The sequence below is a fragment of the Salarias fasciatus genome, chromosome 17, assembly GCF_902148845.1.
Source record: "Salarias fasciatus chromosome 17, fSalaFa1.1, whole genome shotgun sequence".
Taxonomy (NCBI): Eukaryota; Metazoa; Chordata; class Actinopteri; order Blenniiformes; family Blenniidae; genus Salarias; species Salarias fasciatus.
In genome coordinates this window covers 9016658-9032994 of record NC_043761.1, presented here as the reverse complement: position 1 = coordinate 9032994, position 16337 = coordinate 9016658, and the positions used below count along the sequence as shown (strand labels likewise).

General features: G+C 44.3%; 1 protein-coding gene and 1 pseudogene across 1 annotated transcript; both read left to right on the top strand.

The window, feature by feature from the left end:
- Positions 1-810: 810 nt before the first annotated feature.
- LOC115404443 (aldo-keto reductase family 1 member D1-like) lies at positions 811-4789 on the top strand (annotated as a pseudogene).
- Positions 4790-6015: 1226 nt separating this feature from the next.
- LOC115404636 (lysine-specific demethylase 5A-like) lies at positions 6016-16333 on the top strand (the record flags this gene model as incomplete). The annotated part of the gene is given in 30 exon segments (XM_030114042.1): positions 6016-6169; positions 6910-6988; positions 8307-8429; positions 8616-8786; positions 8932-8962; positions 8965-9036; positions 9039-9112; positions 9599-9677; positions 9763-9854; positions 9953-10111; positions 10359-10428; positions 10431-10477; positions 10566-10724; positions 10927-11108; positions 11240-11415; positions 11502-11620; positions 11713-11907; positions 12015-12196; positions 12335-12456; positions 12584-12734; positions 12879-12999; positions 13197-13373; positions 13732-13823; positions 13825-13908; positions 13984-14306; positions 14410-14969; positions 15079-15237; positions 15544-15672; positions 15899-16046; positions 16191-16333. Coding segments are annotated over 30 exon segments (4365 nt in total), but the record flags the coding sequence as incomplete, so codon positions are not given.
- Between the last annotated feature and the right edge of the window lie 4 nt (positions 16334-16337).

Sequence of the window (16337 nt, the reverse complement as noted above, 5' to 3'; positions counted from 1 at the left end):
ATTCTAGTTTTTATTGTGTGGTTAACTTTCAACCACAGAGGCCTTTTGACTGTGTCAAAACGTTTGATACTGGTTTTCTTAAAATTGATTGCTTAGTTGATTGAAGGATGGATGGAATATGTATAAAGACGCGCATGCTCCATGCAGCCTTTCTTCAGAGCATGTATAGTGATGCTTGCCTTCGAAGACCACACCACGATCCTTTGGACTCTTTGTGTTTTTCAGATTCTCTTTCCATGTCGATCATCTCTTATGTTGCTCAGTGTATTTTTCAGCAGCATGACAGTTATTATGTTTCAGCTGCTTTGACCACCAACTTCAGATTACTGCCATAACTCTTCCTGTCAAGCTGATTAATTGGACCTACTTTTTGAAGCCACTTCTCTCCACGTGTTTGCTGAATTAGAGTGATTCACTATTGCTCCATTATTTAGGTGCAGGTTATACCTTTACTTCTCAGTGGAATGCAAAGTGTTATGTTTACTGGGAAAAACAAATTGTCTTACATGTGCTGTTGAATAGTAAAATGTGATTTAACGTCTTGGATCTGGATTGCCACAAATTTTACACCTGTGTCCCCTGGACTGTGCCAACTCTGACAAAAAAACATGAGGAAGAATTCATTCAAACCTGCAGATCTACTGCAGTACCTGCAGAGGAAGGACTGTGTCAACCTTATGTTCGCCAAGCATGATGTAAAACAGATCTTTAATTTAGATAAAGCTTTTATTATCTGCCTGTCACTATGCAGGCTGTCATGAAGAAGCATGCGCATGTGTTTTTTTTCCCCCCTCTTTCTTTTTTCAGGGAGGAGCTGCTCAGCTGTGGTCAAAGAGCAACGTGGTAGTAGAGCAGGACTGTGGTGCAACGCTGTTGATGTGAGAAGATCCTGAACTGTTGTGCATTTCGTGGACATGGAGCTGACAGCAGAAAACCACTCTGTGAGCCTGAGTGATGGAAACAGCATGCCTCTGATAGGACTGGGGACCTATGCCAACCCCCGCGAGGTGAGTAAGACGCATCTAACTTTAAAAAAAAAAAAAAAAAATCACTTTAATTCAGGTTCAGGAGATTTCAGAGTGAAATCTCACAAGCCTGGCTGTGATTGCTGAGTTGAACGTGTGAGTCACTGAATCAGCTGCGTTGACACAGACTCCTGAAGGAACCGCGTATGAGGCCGTCAGACTGGCCATCGAGACGGGATACAGGCACATCGACGGAGCGCTGGTCTACTTCAACGAGCACGAGGTGGGGAAAGCCATCAGGGACAAGATCGCAGACGGAACTGTGAAGAGAGAGGAGATCTTCTACTGTGGGAAGGTAATCGGATTACATTAGGGAGCGCTGTGTGCTCAACAGTGACACGCGTTTATGCACAATCCCAGGAGAAAATGTACAAAAAAGATACATAATGACAAGAGTGCATGGTTTAATGCACTACTGGAGGTAAAAAAAAAAAAAAACCTCCATGAAGCAACAGTGATTGCTTGAGATTATGTAGTTTGAACTGTGCTGAAGAATGTGTGGTTTTTGGAGGGGACTCAGGGGGACTACTGGATCAAAGTGCACTGGATAGTTTGTCTCTTGATCTTTGGACTCTTTACCTAGCACTACCTGTAAAAAAATCACAAGTCCTTCTTGTGTTCATTTTGCAGTTGTGGAACACTTTTCACCCCCCAGAGTTGGTGCGACCTGCTTTGGAGAGAACCCTGGAGACACTGCAGCTGGATTATGTCGACCTTTACATTGTAGAGATGCCGACAGCCTTCCAGGTACGCTGTTCTGGATTGTTATAATAAACAAACAAAAAAAAAAAAAAAAACAACTTGTGCAACAAATGTATTTGCACAAAAACTTGAAATATCACTTGTTTCACCCTCTAAATATTCTGAAAATGTTCTGTTTTAAAGCCAGGAGACACTTTCTACCCTACAGATGCAAATGGGAAACACATTTATATAAAACGGACCTCTGTGCTACATGGGAGGTGAGATGTGATCATTGTCTTTCTTAAAAAAGTTTCCAGTAATTTAATCGACATTGCTATTGACCTACTGTGAAAATGTTTCAACGCTTTAATTCAGAGCCATTGGAATTTAATTTAAGACATGATCGAGCAGCACACATCAACACATCGCTGGGGAAGTGGATCTTAGACTTTTCAACCTGCACACCACAGGCTGTAAAAGCTGGCAGCAACACCCAATCAATATGCTAAACACCAGGGTCCCCTGAAGATGTGTGCTGAGAAGATTGTTGTGGACTTCATTAGACTGTGCACCCACATGCACCATGGGCTTTAATGGTGATGCTCTGGAGAGGGTTTGCACATCACAGAGGACCTTTCCTCAGGGGAGGATGGCAGTTGTCTCCTTCCCTGCCTTGATGGCATATACACTGCAGTGAACGCCATCTGCGTTGCAGCATTGCGAGTGTTCTACTTTCGCTGCTACTATGGAAATGTGCATTTACTATTTGATGTTATGAAGGGACAGTGCACTTTCATTTCTCTCTGTGCCATACGTATTGTTGAACTGCCAACAAAACTGACTTTTATTAAATAGCACTAACCCCCACTTGATGTTTTTTTTTTTTTTTTGCATGATGTTCACTGATGTCTCAAGGTTACTGCCACATATGTCGGCGCATAGTCCTACGCAATTTAGTTTACTTTTGGTGGATCTGCAATTTTTTTATTACTTTGACTTTGTTTGATTTACAGCTTTTCCAACTTGTCATGTGTGACAATTTAATAGCATGTGTCTAGCAGATGTAACCTTTTGTTCCGCTGTGCAAAACATAATTAAAAACAGAACTGGAAAGAAAAGGAACTTTGTCATGAGAAAATTCATGACTTAGATCATCCAAACTTTTACGGACAACTTGCTCAATCTATCTGGCGCTCATCATAGCTGACCTGCCACATGCTGATTTAGAATTTCAGGGCCAAAATTATGCCATTAATGTGTTGATCTGATTGCTAAACTTGCTGTTGCCTAACCCACTGCAACTCGCTTCGTTACTAAGAAACCTTTTTTCCCCCCCACAGGCAATGGAAGCCTGCAAAGATGCTGGACTTGTGAAATCTCTTGGAGTTTCAACTTCAACAAGCGACAACTGGAGTTGATACTCAACAAACCGGGACTGAAACATAAACCTGTGTCCAATCAGGTACAGACACATTATTGATCCTTGTCTAATTGTGGATTATAGAAGATGATATATAGAGATGCAATTGTTTTAGATTGTTAATACAATTGTGTAGAATGTTTTGGTTAAATGAATAGTAATACAGCATCCAGTGTTCTAATTTTCATCTGTTAAACAATGCATCTGAACACAGGTGGAATGCCACCCTTATTTCACCCAGCCGAAGCTGCTGGAGTACTGCAGACATAAGGATATCGTCATTGTTGGTTACAGCCCCCTGGGAACATCGAGAGATCCGTCCTGGTAATATTTGTTAGGTTGGAGATACATTTACATAATGTTGTGCTTTGGTGAGGGAAAATAAAATGTGATGTGACTTGCGGTGTCAGAGGTCAACCTGTTTTGTTTAAACAGGGTCAATTTAAAATGCCCACCACTGTTAGAGGACGAACTCCTGACATCAATTGCGAAAAAGCACAAAAAGACGACAGCCCAGGTGGCCTTGAGGTTTAATGTCCAGAAAGGAGTGGTGGTCATCCCAAAGAGCTTCAACCCGAAACGGATAAAGGAGAACTTTGATGTATGTTGCACTGAATTTAATCAGGGAGACCTTTTAAATGTGCACTTATACCGTGACAACCACACAGATAAAACTTTCTATCACTGATTCACAGATATTTGACTTCTCCCTCTTGAGGCTGAAATGAAGGACATTGAAGGGTTGAACAAAAACATTCGTTTTGTGGAGCTCCTCATGTGAGTACAGTACTGCAGCTGTCGGTTGTGATGTTTGACTTCCCCTACCAAGCAAATAACAGTTTGTATTCACTCAACAGGTGGGCTGATCATCCAGAGTATCCGTTTCACGACGACTATTAGACATGACCTGGTGTGAATTTGATGAGAAAAGAATAATTCATCTGAATTTTCACTTTGTTTTATTCCAGATATATTTACATTGACACATTGACAATTTTCAAAAATTAACCTTAAATTAATATGGTTTAATTTAACCAAAGTAGGCTGGCATTATCCATAATATAATACTGCTCCATGTAATCATGATCATGTGTCATTTTTTAATCATGTTTTTGATTTAGATGAACATTTATTATTTGGAAGATGATTTAAATTACATCATGAAAATTAAGTGAAGTTTTTTATACATTGTTTCATATTAGAAAATGCCTCCTGGCTGTAGTTTTTTTTTTTTTTTTTTTTTTTTAGACCATTTGAAAGTCTTTTGATTGTCTTTTAAATGGTGACATATTGAGGAACATGCAACTGGGCAATTAGCATCAGAGAGGATTTAGAGGTCATTTTTTGAATGTGTCCAAACTACTTGCCCAGCTCTACAGCTCATTCCACAAATACATTTTCCCTATGAATTCTGCACTTTTCAAAACTGTATTTTTTCCTAACTGTTTAATGAACAAAGGCATTGATCAACAAAAGAAATTGTCAATGAACACAAATTTTGTACTTTTGTGTGCATTATCAGCATCTTCAATGTACTTTTCGAACACTACAGTGTTTCTCAATGCAACTCTGTTTTACAGTAAATGGTATTAAATATTGCATTTATATGATCTTTTAATGGAACTGTATTTAAATAAAATGAGTTTTAAACACAAACGGAGAACAAAGTCGCCTTTTTATCTTTAATGCGTCAGTTGAGTGACCGTGGCCAGTTTTAATTTAAGTTGAAAAACATCTTTGTGGAAGTCATGCAGCTCAAAGTGTGATAATCAGGAAGCGCTCGTGAGTAACAAAAAAAATCCGAGTGTGCCTGAAGGCATCATTTCAGCTACCTCCGCCTTGCTAAGCCGTAGCTAACGCGTCTGCTAATGTGGCTACCGCATCGATAGACGACGCTAAATGAGACCGAAAGTCGTCTGAAGGAAAACAAAAAGACAGAGCTATTGCTATGTTTTAATATGAACTCATTAAAGCCATTTAGCCAAAGTCAGGCGCCCTGTTCTACCGACTTAATCGGCTATCGTAAATGTTAGCTGCGCAACGAGCTGCGGCGGCTAAGCTGCTTTTAGCCCACCAAATTAGCCGAGTGCTAGCTTCCCGTCGCCCGAAGTGCTTCAATGAATGGAGGTCGATGAGCAGAGTGGAGACACCAGTCAACGACGTACATCCGCAGCTAGCCCTCCCGTTGTTGTGGTCCAGCTCGGAGGCACCGGCAGAAATGGACGCGGACGTCACCGTTTATTTGGGGAAGTCTGAGGAGCGAATGTGATTCTGTTAGCTAGTCGGCAGCATAGCACGGGACGAAGCTAACTGTAAATAACTTTGTCAGAAATGCATCATCGTGAACATTTCGTGTACTACACAGTTACGGAGACGTAGCGACGGAGGGGTTAGCAACATAAACACGTCGCAGGCGGAGTCGTAAAGCCGGCGTGGATTTTGTTTTGTTTTGGTCGGGGAAACTTCTTTTGTCACCCTTCCCTCGCCCCAAGTTTTGGCAGCGGAGTTGTGTTCATTGTGCAGCCGTCGTTAGAGTGAGAAATGGTGGCGTTCCGGACTGACCCTGCCCTCCGTCCCAGGTAGGGGCAGTGTTAGTGAGGACTCCCCTCGGCCTGGCCCGCTGGTTCACGGATGATGGACAAACATTAATCAGTGACACCTTGTTCGCTGTGTGTTTGAATCCACTTTGTAATACCACATTATGGCTCTCCGCCGGGATGCTCTGACACTGAAGTGATTGATTTTGGGGGAGATTTGACGGATCATGATGGACACGGAGGAAGTTCCCCAAGAAGATCATCACTGCTAAAAATCATGAACTGCTGAGATCAGCTCCTTCCTTTTTAACTCACATTATTTATATAAAAGAGACAGTTTGCTGGAAACACCCCGACATGTCTGCGTTCGCCGAGTTCGTCCCACCTCCTGAATGCCCGGTGTTTGAACCGAGTTGGGAGGATTTCTCGGATCCTTTAGGATTTATCAACAAGATCCGACCCATCGCAGAGAAAACGGGGATCTGCAAGATCCGGCCACCGGAGGTAAACTCTCATATTCTGAGCATGAGATTAAAGTCTGTGGGTTTATTTTGTTTATCGTTTGCAGCGCTGGCTGCTGGCTGGTTCACTTTGGGCCTGCGTGAATTTTGCGAAAGGCAAAGACATTACTAGTTTCCATTAGGCTACTCTAATAGAGGTCAAATAAGCCTTGATTTCTCTGCCACTGGCTGGGAATGTTTGGGAGCTGCGTGACACTGGTTGGCGTGCTTCAGAAAAGTTTTAAGTATTGCGATTTTTAATCACTGGGACTGCACTCATCGTTTGTTAATGTTTGTCTTATGGCTAGCTAAATTACATCGCGAAAGATACGACGGCACCACGTTAGCAGCCAATATGCGACACTGGCCCACAAGCAGGCCTGTTGCTCATGTCACACCATTAATAGCTTATTTAATATGTTGCATACAATGACACATGCAAGCATCAGAATAGATATCTATGTTCTTGTGTCTGTGTGACAAGTAAGATTTGATCATTCAGTGATCAAATTTGATTATTCAACTTGAAAATTATAAGCTGAGCTGAACTGAACAAAACCAAGCTCATTATCACTTTGGAATGTGTAAGGCATTTACTGTATTGTGTTGTGTTCTTCTCTCATGAGAAGTTGTGATTTGTGTGCGATATCTAGTGTTACTGCTGTCATTTCCTGTCCTGGTTTTGAAGTTGGTTCACTGAGGCTTTTGTTTTTGTTATTTGTTTTTTTTTTTTCTTGTCTATCAGACTGGCAGCCTCCCTTTGCCTGTGATGTACGCAACTTCCGCTTCACTCCCAGAGTGCAAAGACTGAATGAACTAGAGGTGAGTGTGCCAAAAAAAAAAATGCTTTCAGATGATTAAAACAGCATTGTTGCAATTAGATGTTATTCATCTATGTCAAACTATAAGGAATAGAAGCAAATCCATCCATTCAAACATCACATATTCACAACGATCTACAAAATCAAGACCCCAACTAGGCCTGCACAATATATCGTTTGAACTCGCCATCGCAATGTGCACATGTGCAATGGCCACATCGCAGGATGTGCAATATTTTTTATTATTATTATTATTATTTTAAACTTTTGTTTTGCTTCGTAAAAGCAGCAAGCTGCTCCATGCTCTGCACAGCCGCTCTCTCTCCCTCCCCTCCTGCTTGGCACTCGCCGCCCCCCTCCCTCCTCCACAGGGGGGGGGCAACACTCTGAACACAGGCGACATGCAGGAGAACAGAGGATTTAGTCCCCAAAAGAAGGTCGACATGTGAAATTCGGATGTATTTCGGCTATAAAAAAGATGATACGGAACAAAAAAAAACGTTCTCTGCCGACAGTGCCTTGTCGTGGTTGCCTCAACACGAGGTAATACGTCAAACCTGTTGGACCATTTGAAACGCCATCACAAGCTCCTGTAATCCAGTGCAAAACCAAAGACCCCAGGTGAAACTTCATCTTCTCAAAAAACAATTACAGAAGCCTTTGCAGGCATAACACCGTATGATAGGAACTCCAAACAGCATCGACAATCATGGGTGCAATAACTTTTACCTAGCGAAAGACATGGTGCCATTGAACACAGTGGATCGTTAAAAAGGGATTTAAAAAATGATCCACGCTTGACAAGCGGTATGAAACACCATGTATTTCTCTCAAGTGGCCATCTCCCCAAATAGAGCTATTCAGGTCATCTGGTGAAAATTCTTCTATTTTTAATATCGCAATATATATTGCAAGCCCCCCAAAAATCGCAATGTCAGTTTTTTCCAATATCGTGCAGCCCTAACCCCAACTAACCTCAAATGTTTTTTTGTGAACTGTGAAAGAAAACAATTGAGAACCTACACATTCAGAGTCAGAATGTGTCAATTCAAAGCAGAAAGACTCAAGCATGGAATGTTCCCCAAATACAACTTTTCTTCTTCGAGGGAGAGACGTGTGTGCTTTATCTGTTCAGGGCTGCAAGACATTTCTGTCGTGAGGCTTATATGATTTTCACATGACAAGACAATGAGCTTCAATTTTGTAGCAGAGTGATTCATCCACACTGTTGCCTGGGTTGTCTGAATGAGCATATCTACCCAACACTGACGTTCTGTTTTTGTGATTTTGGTCTCTCTCTCTCTCGGTCACTTGTCAAGGCTCTCACTCGGGTTAAGCTCAACTTTTTGGATCAGATTGCAAAGTTCTGGGAATTGCAGGGATCTAAGATTCGATTCCCTCACGTGGAGAGAAAAATCTTGGACCTTTATCAACTCAGCAAGGTAAAACCAGATCAGTTTTAGTTTGCAGTTTGTGGAATAGATATGAAACTTAATTTTTTGGTGATCAAGTATTGATCATTTTTTCAAAATTCTGTTAATATTCAAAATTTGAATGTATTTTGTGTTTTTTTTTCTTTTGTATTATCATTGTTTATGACTGTCGTACAACTCCTCTGTGCATTGCAGATAGTTTCATCTGAGGGCGGCTTTGAGACGGTGTGTAAAGACAAGACATGGTCCAAAGTGTCGAGCCGAATGGGGTTTCCACCCGGGAAAGGCATCGGTTCACTTCTACGCTCACACTATGAGAGAATACTTTACCCCTATGAGCTCTTCCAGTCAGGGGCAACACTTACTGTGAGTGTTGCTGACTTCAGTTTATCTTGTGAATCTCTATGGAGCAGTAGGCTGGTCATGAACCATGGTCTTAACCAATCCCTTACTCTGAAACGACAGATTTTTCCCAAACTTTATTTGATTCGATCTGTCCTTTTCAAATCAGGGCCGCCACCGATTCTATGATGAAGGGAATGATGAGAAGAAATGGACGAGGGAGTTGGTGAGAACGGTGGAGGAAGACGAACAAGAGATGAAGAGGAGAAGGAGAAAACAGGGACGGCGATGCAACACAAACCAAAGATCGACTTCTGCCTGAGAGACGATCCAGGCGCCTGAAGTCTGAGGTACAACATGAAAACACAAATAAAAATTTGCTTTGAATTATAACACAAAGCAAAAATAAACCCTTAGATTGTGAAGGATTAGAACATGTTGATGATCTGACAAAGCAGAGAGATCGTAGAATCATCTGAGAGTACATTCTGTATTACAGTTCTATGCTGAAAAATTGTTCTATGCTAAAAAATTGTGACATATTTTTGCCATATCGCCCACTCTTATTTTCAACCCAAGTTAACTTTTCCAATGTAATAAACAGTTTCTTGATATGGTAATTTATTTTAGTGACTAATTCTTCATAACTCCTGGTCACAAGTGACGCATTTATCAAAGTTTAGTCATTGCAGCATTGGCATCTTTTGCTTGTCTTGTCCTGCCTCTGTTTGTCTGAACTCCCTGTTGCAGCAGGCGTGTTCACAAGAGGCCCTCCGAAAAGTGTGACCTTTTAGCAAGATGGCTTTGTTTCACAATGTGCTGTTTTGTTTCTCCAGAGGGAAAACAAGGAGCCGAAAGGCCTCAAAATCTTCTCAACAAGCCCCAAGATGGTCGGCCTGGAGATTGTATCAGCTGGTAAGTGTCACTTTGTAAGAGACACAGACTATATCCTGTTTTTTTCTCTCTCTGTTCTTGCTCAGTCTTCCCCTTTTTTGTCTAGATGATGGATTCAATAAGCGGCAGCGTCACCTCAAAGCTCAGGCTTTTGCCATCAAAATGAGGCCTCGCAAGGAGACTCTGGAGGTGAACTTTGTGAGTAGCTTTCAAATCGCTTCAGACTTTGCACCATTGTTGATGTTTATCTCATTTTACACGACTCGTTGATCTACAATTTCCATTACCTCCCCCAGATTGACCTCTATCTCTGCCTGGTGTGCGGACGAGGCGATGAGGAGGACCGGCTGCTGCTGTGCGACGGCTGCGACGACAGCTACCACACCTTCTGCCTGATCCCACCGCTGCAGGATATACCCAAAGGGGACTGGCGATGCCCGAAGTGTGTTGCTGAGGTAATAACAACATACGGTTGTAAAAGATTTCCTCATATTTCAAATCATATCCTGAGTGATTGTCTTTGGTGTCTGGATTCAGGTACTATTGTCTGCACATAAAAATTTCAATTGTCAAAATTGATTGACTCAATTCATTCTTTTTGTTCTTTATTTTTCATTTTGGTGTAATTCGACATGCTCTGTGTTGACAGTGCATGGTGTACTTCAATTCTATATTCAGGTTGGTGTTTCTGTTCCCTCCCAGGAGTGCAGTAAGCCCAGGGAGGCATTTGGCTTCGAGCAGGCAGTGAGGGAGTACACTCTGCAAGGCTTTGGGAGATGGCCGACCACTTCAAGTCTGACTATTTCAACATGCCTGTACATGTATGTAAACATCTGTCCAGCAGCTCACATGCCTGTCAGTGATTAAGAGAGAAAAAAAAGATTTTATTGGTGTACTTGTTGTCCTCAGATGGTTCCCACTGAGTTGGTAGAGAAAGAGTTCTGGCGTCTGGTCAGCAGCATCGAGGAGGACGTCATTGTGGAGTACGGCGCCGACATCAGCTCCAAGGACGTCGGCAGCGGGTTCCCTGTCAGAGACGGCAAGAGGAGGCTGCTTGGAGATGAGGAGGTGACATGATTGCTTCCACGAGCCACCGGCTGAAAACAGAAATGCTATATGAGTAATATAGAGTTGATCAAATGTTACTCGTCCTTCTGAAGAACAAATTGCTCACCTGGGTGTATACATTTTCCTTTTACATCAAGTGTAAACAAGGTCTTTGTTCTGAGATAATTAAAAGACGGTTCTTTATTTCTCCGTCTTCTATCAGGAGTATGCCAACTCCGGCTGGAACTTGAACAACATGCCTGTGCTCGAGCAGTCTGTGCTCACCCACATCAACGTAGACATCTCAGGCATGAAGGTGCCCTGGCTGTACGTGGGCATGTGTTTCTCCTCGTTCTGCTGGCACATTGAGGACCACTGGAGTTACTCCATCAATTTCTTACACTGGTGAGACTGGACAAACAATTCAGCTGAAAAATCTCAAGACGCTCCTGCGGCTGATCTCATTTTCTGTTTATCTTTTTACCAGTGTACCCCCAAATAATGTGGTGATTCTTCTCTCTTTATCTGATTTGTAGGGGTGAACCTAAGACTTGGTATGGGGTGCCAGCCTCTGCAGCGGAGAAGCTGGAGGCTGTAATGAAAAAGCTGGCCCCGGAGCTGTTCGACTCCCAGCCTGACCTCCTCCATCAGCTGGTCACCATCATGAATCCCAACGTCCTCATGGAACATGGCGTCCCCGTATGTCGCTCTGGTCCCAGCTTATTGTTTGATGTTCTTAGATGTTTGTGTCATTGGCACTAGTTGTCGGTCTGATACCCATGTGTGTTTTCCTTTCAGGTGTACAGAAAAATCAATGTGCAGGGGAGTTTGTGGTTACTTTTCCCAGAGCTTACCACAGCGGCTTCAATCAGGGCTATAACTTTGCTGAGGCTGTGAACTTCTGCACAGCGGACTGGGTGAGGGGAAAAACTCATTCATCTTTTTTTTTTTTTTTTTTTTAAAGGAATGTTTTTGGATGTGTTTTCTCACTTTTACTTCTGTCCCTCAGTTACCAATGGGTCGCCAGTGTGTTGCTCATTACCGGCGGCTCCACCGGTACTGTGTGTTTTCCCACGAGGAGCTGCTGTGCAAGATGGCCGCTGATCCAGAGAGCCTGGACGTGGAGCTAGCTGCAGCCGTCTTCAAAGAAATTGGGGAGATGATGGAAGAAGAGACCAAACTGCGACAGGCTGTCCAGGAAATGGTGAAAGCCTCCATCCTCTAACAAGTCAATGCTTCAGAGAGTTGGTGTCTGTTTATTTTTTTTTTTCTTTGTTTATTGGTGAGATGATGTTTCTGTCTCGCCTGCAGGGGGTGCTTTCATCAGAACAAGAGGTCTTTGAGCTTGTTCCAGATGATGAGCGGCAGTGCCACAAGTGTAAGACGACCTGTTTCCTGTCGGCGCTGACGTGTTCCTGCAGCCCCGATCGGCTGGTGTGTCTGCACCACGCGGCAGACCTCTGTGACTGTCCCCTCGGCAACAAGTGTCTTCGGTAAGCAATAAACAGTGTTTTCATATCTAAAGCAATACATTTCATAGTTAATGAATCTGTTTTTGTACGGTTTAATTTGTACTCAAGTATGACACTAAGATCTTTTCATGTTTATGCTTGTATATGTATTTTAGATAGTCGCTACGATCTCGAGGAGTTTCCTTCTATGCTGTACGGAGTGAAGACTCGGGCGCAGTCCTACGACACATGGGGGAAGAGGGTCAATGAGGCTTTGGCTGCTGACCAGAAAAACAAGAAAGGTGGTTTTTTTCCCCCAGTATTTAAATGCACATCAAGCTGAATTTGGATAGAATCTATGTCGGTTGTTGTCAGCTAATTATTTGTCCGCAGTTATTCATGCCTTCCCTGCGTCTGTGGCTTTGCCAGATCTCATTGAGCTCAAGGTTTTGCTGGAGGATGCAGAGGACAGAAAATATCCTGAAAACACTTTGTTCCGCCGCCTGCGGGAGATGGTCAAAGAGGCGGAGACGTGCTCCTCTGTCGCCCAGCTGCTGCTCAGTCGCAAGCAACGGCACAGGTCTGCTGACACAAACCCTCTTCGCTCCTTAATTTTATCCAACTGAAAGGCAATCAGTTGGGGACACATCATCAGCACATACATACACAACATCTTTTTTTTCCTTATAAATCTTTGCGTTGTTTTTTCTTGTGTGTCTCTAAGTGGCCGCCTGCGTTCCGAAAGCAGTCGCAATCGTACTAAACTGACTGTGGATGAGCTGAAAGCCTTTGTGGACCAGCTCTACAGGCTGCCTTGCATCATCAGTCAGGCGCGGCAAGTCAAAGTGAGTCCTCATTTGTAAATCCATTGAGCTGAGCTACACTCGTGATCCGCCAAAATGTCAATTAAAAAACAAACAAACATTTGAAGTCACTGTTTTGTCAGCTAGTTCTTCTCCTGATGCCTCTTTCTGTACTCGTGCCATTTTACCCATTTTTCCTTTCCTCTAAACGTGTCTCTTGTCACCTCCTTTGTAATCAGGAGTTGCTGGAGAACGTGGAAGACTTCCACGAGCGTTCTCAGGTGGCGCTGTCAGACGAGATGCCCGACTCCTCCAAGCTGCAGGCGCTGCTGGACCTGGGCAGCGGGCTCGACGTCGAGCTGCCAGAGCTGCCAAGACTCAAACAGGAGCTCCAGCAGGCTCGCTGGCTCGACGAGGCGAGTTTTCATCAGAGCCGCAGACTGTTTTCCTGCTTTTAATGAGTTGCTGTTGTGATCGTGGTGTAATTTAACAGCACACAGAACTGTTGTGCTCGGGCTCGGCACGGGGCATTCATGCTGTGATAATGAGAATAACCAGCACTTTCGTCTGGTTTGTAAAAAGCTGTGACGTTGCTGTTCAGATTTTCTTCTTTAAATTTATGAACGGCGCTTTAACAAAAAAACTATGACAATTGAAAATACAATATAAAACATTTATAAAAAAGAGATCATTATAACTACTGAGGCTTTTTGTTCTTGGTGTCTTGGTGTGAGTAATTAAATATTTATTGTGGATTTCCTTCTCAAACCCCAGGTGCGCATTACCCTCGCTGAGCCCCACCGCGTCACTCTGGAGCTGATGAAGCGGCTGATCGACTCTGGCGTGGGCCTGGCTCCCCACCACGCAGGAGAAGGCCATGGCTGAACTCCAGGAGATCCTCACCGTCTCAGAGAGATGGGAGGATAAAGCTCGTGCCTGCCTGCAGGCCAGGTAAGACTTGACATTAAGCACAGTTTATACCCTCAGTAGTCATTACTTCCTAATATCTACTGTTCCTGCCCTCAGGCCTCGTCACAGCATGGTAACCCTGGAGAGCATAGTCCTGGAAGCCCGGAATATCCCAGCATATCTGCCTAATATTCTGGCTCTGCGAGAGGCCTTACAGAAAGCCAAGGACTGGTCTGCCAAGGTGGAGGCCATCCAGAGTGGCAGCAGCTACGCTTACTTGGAGCAGCTGGAGAGTTTGCTGGCAAGGGGTCGATCGATCCCCGTTCGGCTTGATCCGCTGGCTCAAGTGGAGTCTCAGGTGGCTGCAGCCCGAGCCTGGAGAGAGAGAACGGCTCGCACCTTTCTCAAGAAGAACTCTACCTACACACTGCTTCAGGTGGGCCATCAGGGGATGAAGCGAAAGTGACACCCAGTTCTATGACTTCTAAATTTTTGAAAATCCCATTCCCTTGAAGCAAAACTTTAAATTATGTGTGTTTCTAGGTTCTCAGTCCCGTGTGGACATTGGAGTGTATGGCAACAGCAAGAGCAAGAGAAAACGTGTCAAGGAGCTGATGGAGAAGGAGAGAGGCGGCTTCGATCCTGACGCTCTCAGTGACCTGGAGGAGAGCCTGGAGGAGGTGCGCGACCCTTCGACTGTTGTTGCAGCCTTTAAAGCCAAAGAGCAAAAAGAGGTGGACGCCATCCACTCGCTACGGGCCGCCAATTTAGCCAAGATGGCCATGGCAGACCGCATCGAGGAGGTCAAGTTCTGCCTGTGTCGAAAAACTGCCAGCGGCTTCATGCTACAGTGCGAACTGTGTAAGGACTGGTTTCACGGCGCGTGTGTGCCGCTGCCGAAGACGGGAACCCAGAAGAAACTAGGCGTGGGGTGGCAGAGCAACAGCAAAGAGTCCAAATTCCTGTGTCCGCTGTGCCAGCGGTCGAGGCGGCCGAGACTAGAGACGATTCTGTCGCTGCTGGTTTCGCTACAGAAGCTGCCGGTGCGTCTGCCCGAAGGAGAAGCTCTGCAATGTTTGACAGAGAGAGCGATGAGCTGGCAGGTGTGTAGATGCGTCTGATTGTACCTTTATTTTTTTCCTTTCATCTTTCAGCAATGTTTCAGCCGTTTGTTTTTAACGAGTTGTTTTTGGATGGAACTTATTCTACCAGGACAGAGCACGGCAGGCTCTTGCCACAGACGAGCTGTCCTCAGCGCTGGCAAAGCTGTCTGTACTAAGTCAGCGCATGGTGGAGCAGGCGGCGCGGGAGAAAACGGAGAAGATCATCAACGCTGAGCTGCAGAAAGCTGCAGCCAACCCCGATTTGCAGGTACTTCAGAATCCCGCAACTTAGTCTGCGCTCTCTAATTTCCATAATAACATTTTTAAAACACTCGTCTTGATTGAAATTGTTTCGATGGGCCATGGTTGGTTTTGAATGCAATCACACAGTGCTCCAGAAGAGGGCGCTAACATCCATCTATCCATCCATAAAAGCAGCACTGTCCCTTTGAATTCAGTGCCTGGAGGCCATAAAAACTATTGTTGGGCAAAAAGTTTTGTTCTTCAGCATGCTTCAGCTTCTTCTTTGCATGTTATGAAACTGCTGTGGTGTGTTTGTGTGCGTTTCTCTCAGGGCCACATCCAAACGTTTCAGCAGTCGGGGTTCAGCAGAGCCACGTCCCCGCGCCCGTCTGTGGACTACGACGATGAGGAGACGGATTCAGATGAAGACATCAGGGAAACTTATGGTTATGACATGAAGGTTTGTACAGCAACAGGAGTCTTAAAAATTAATACTGGTCTGCAATCCAATTGAAGACATCAGTTCTTATTAGGGAGAAGGAAACTACAGTAATCTTAATATGCATTTGTCCCAGATCTCTATCGTAATAATGGAAAATAAGTCTCGTAAATGAAGCCAGAATCAACTTGGTTTTTGAACTCACTTTTCTTTGTTGCTGTTGTTCCCTGATATCGTTTGGCTGCAGGACCCAGGCGAGGTGAAGCCCTACCTGTTCTGCGATGAGGAGATTCCTGTTAAATCTGAGGAGGTGGTCAGTCACATGTGGCCTGCCGCCACGCCGTCCTTCTGCGCTGAACACGCCTACTCCTCAGCCTCCAAGTCCTGCGTGCAAAGTGAGGATGACTTCTATCCGCTAAGATTGATTTTGCTGTTAATATCCATCTGCTGACCCTGCTGTTGTTGTTGTTTATGTAGCGCTTGAATTATGTTTAATTTTTTTTAATTAAATGCCTCCATCGTCTCCTTTGGTGTTTCAGATGTGAGCACACCCAGGAAGCAGCCCAGGAAGACGCCGCTGGTCCCCCGCACTCTGGAGCCGCCGGTGCTGGAGCTGTCCCCGCAGGCCAAGGCCCAGCTGGAGGAGCTGATGATGCTGGGAGACCTGCTGGAGGTGTCCCTGGATG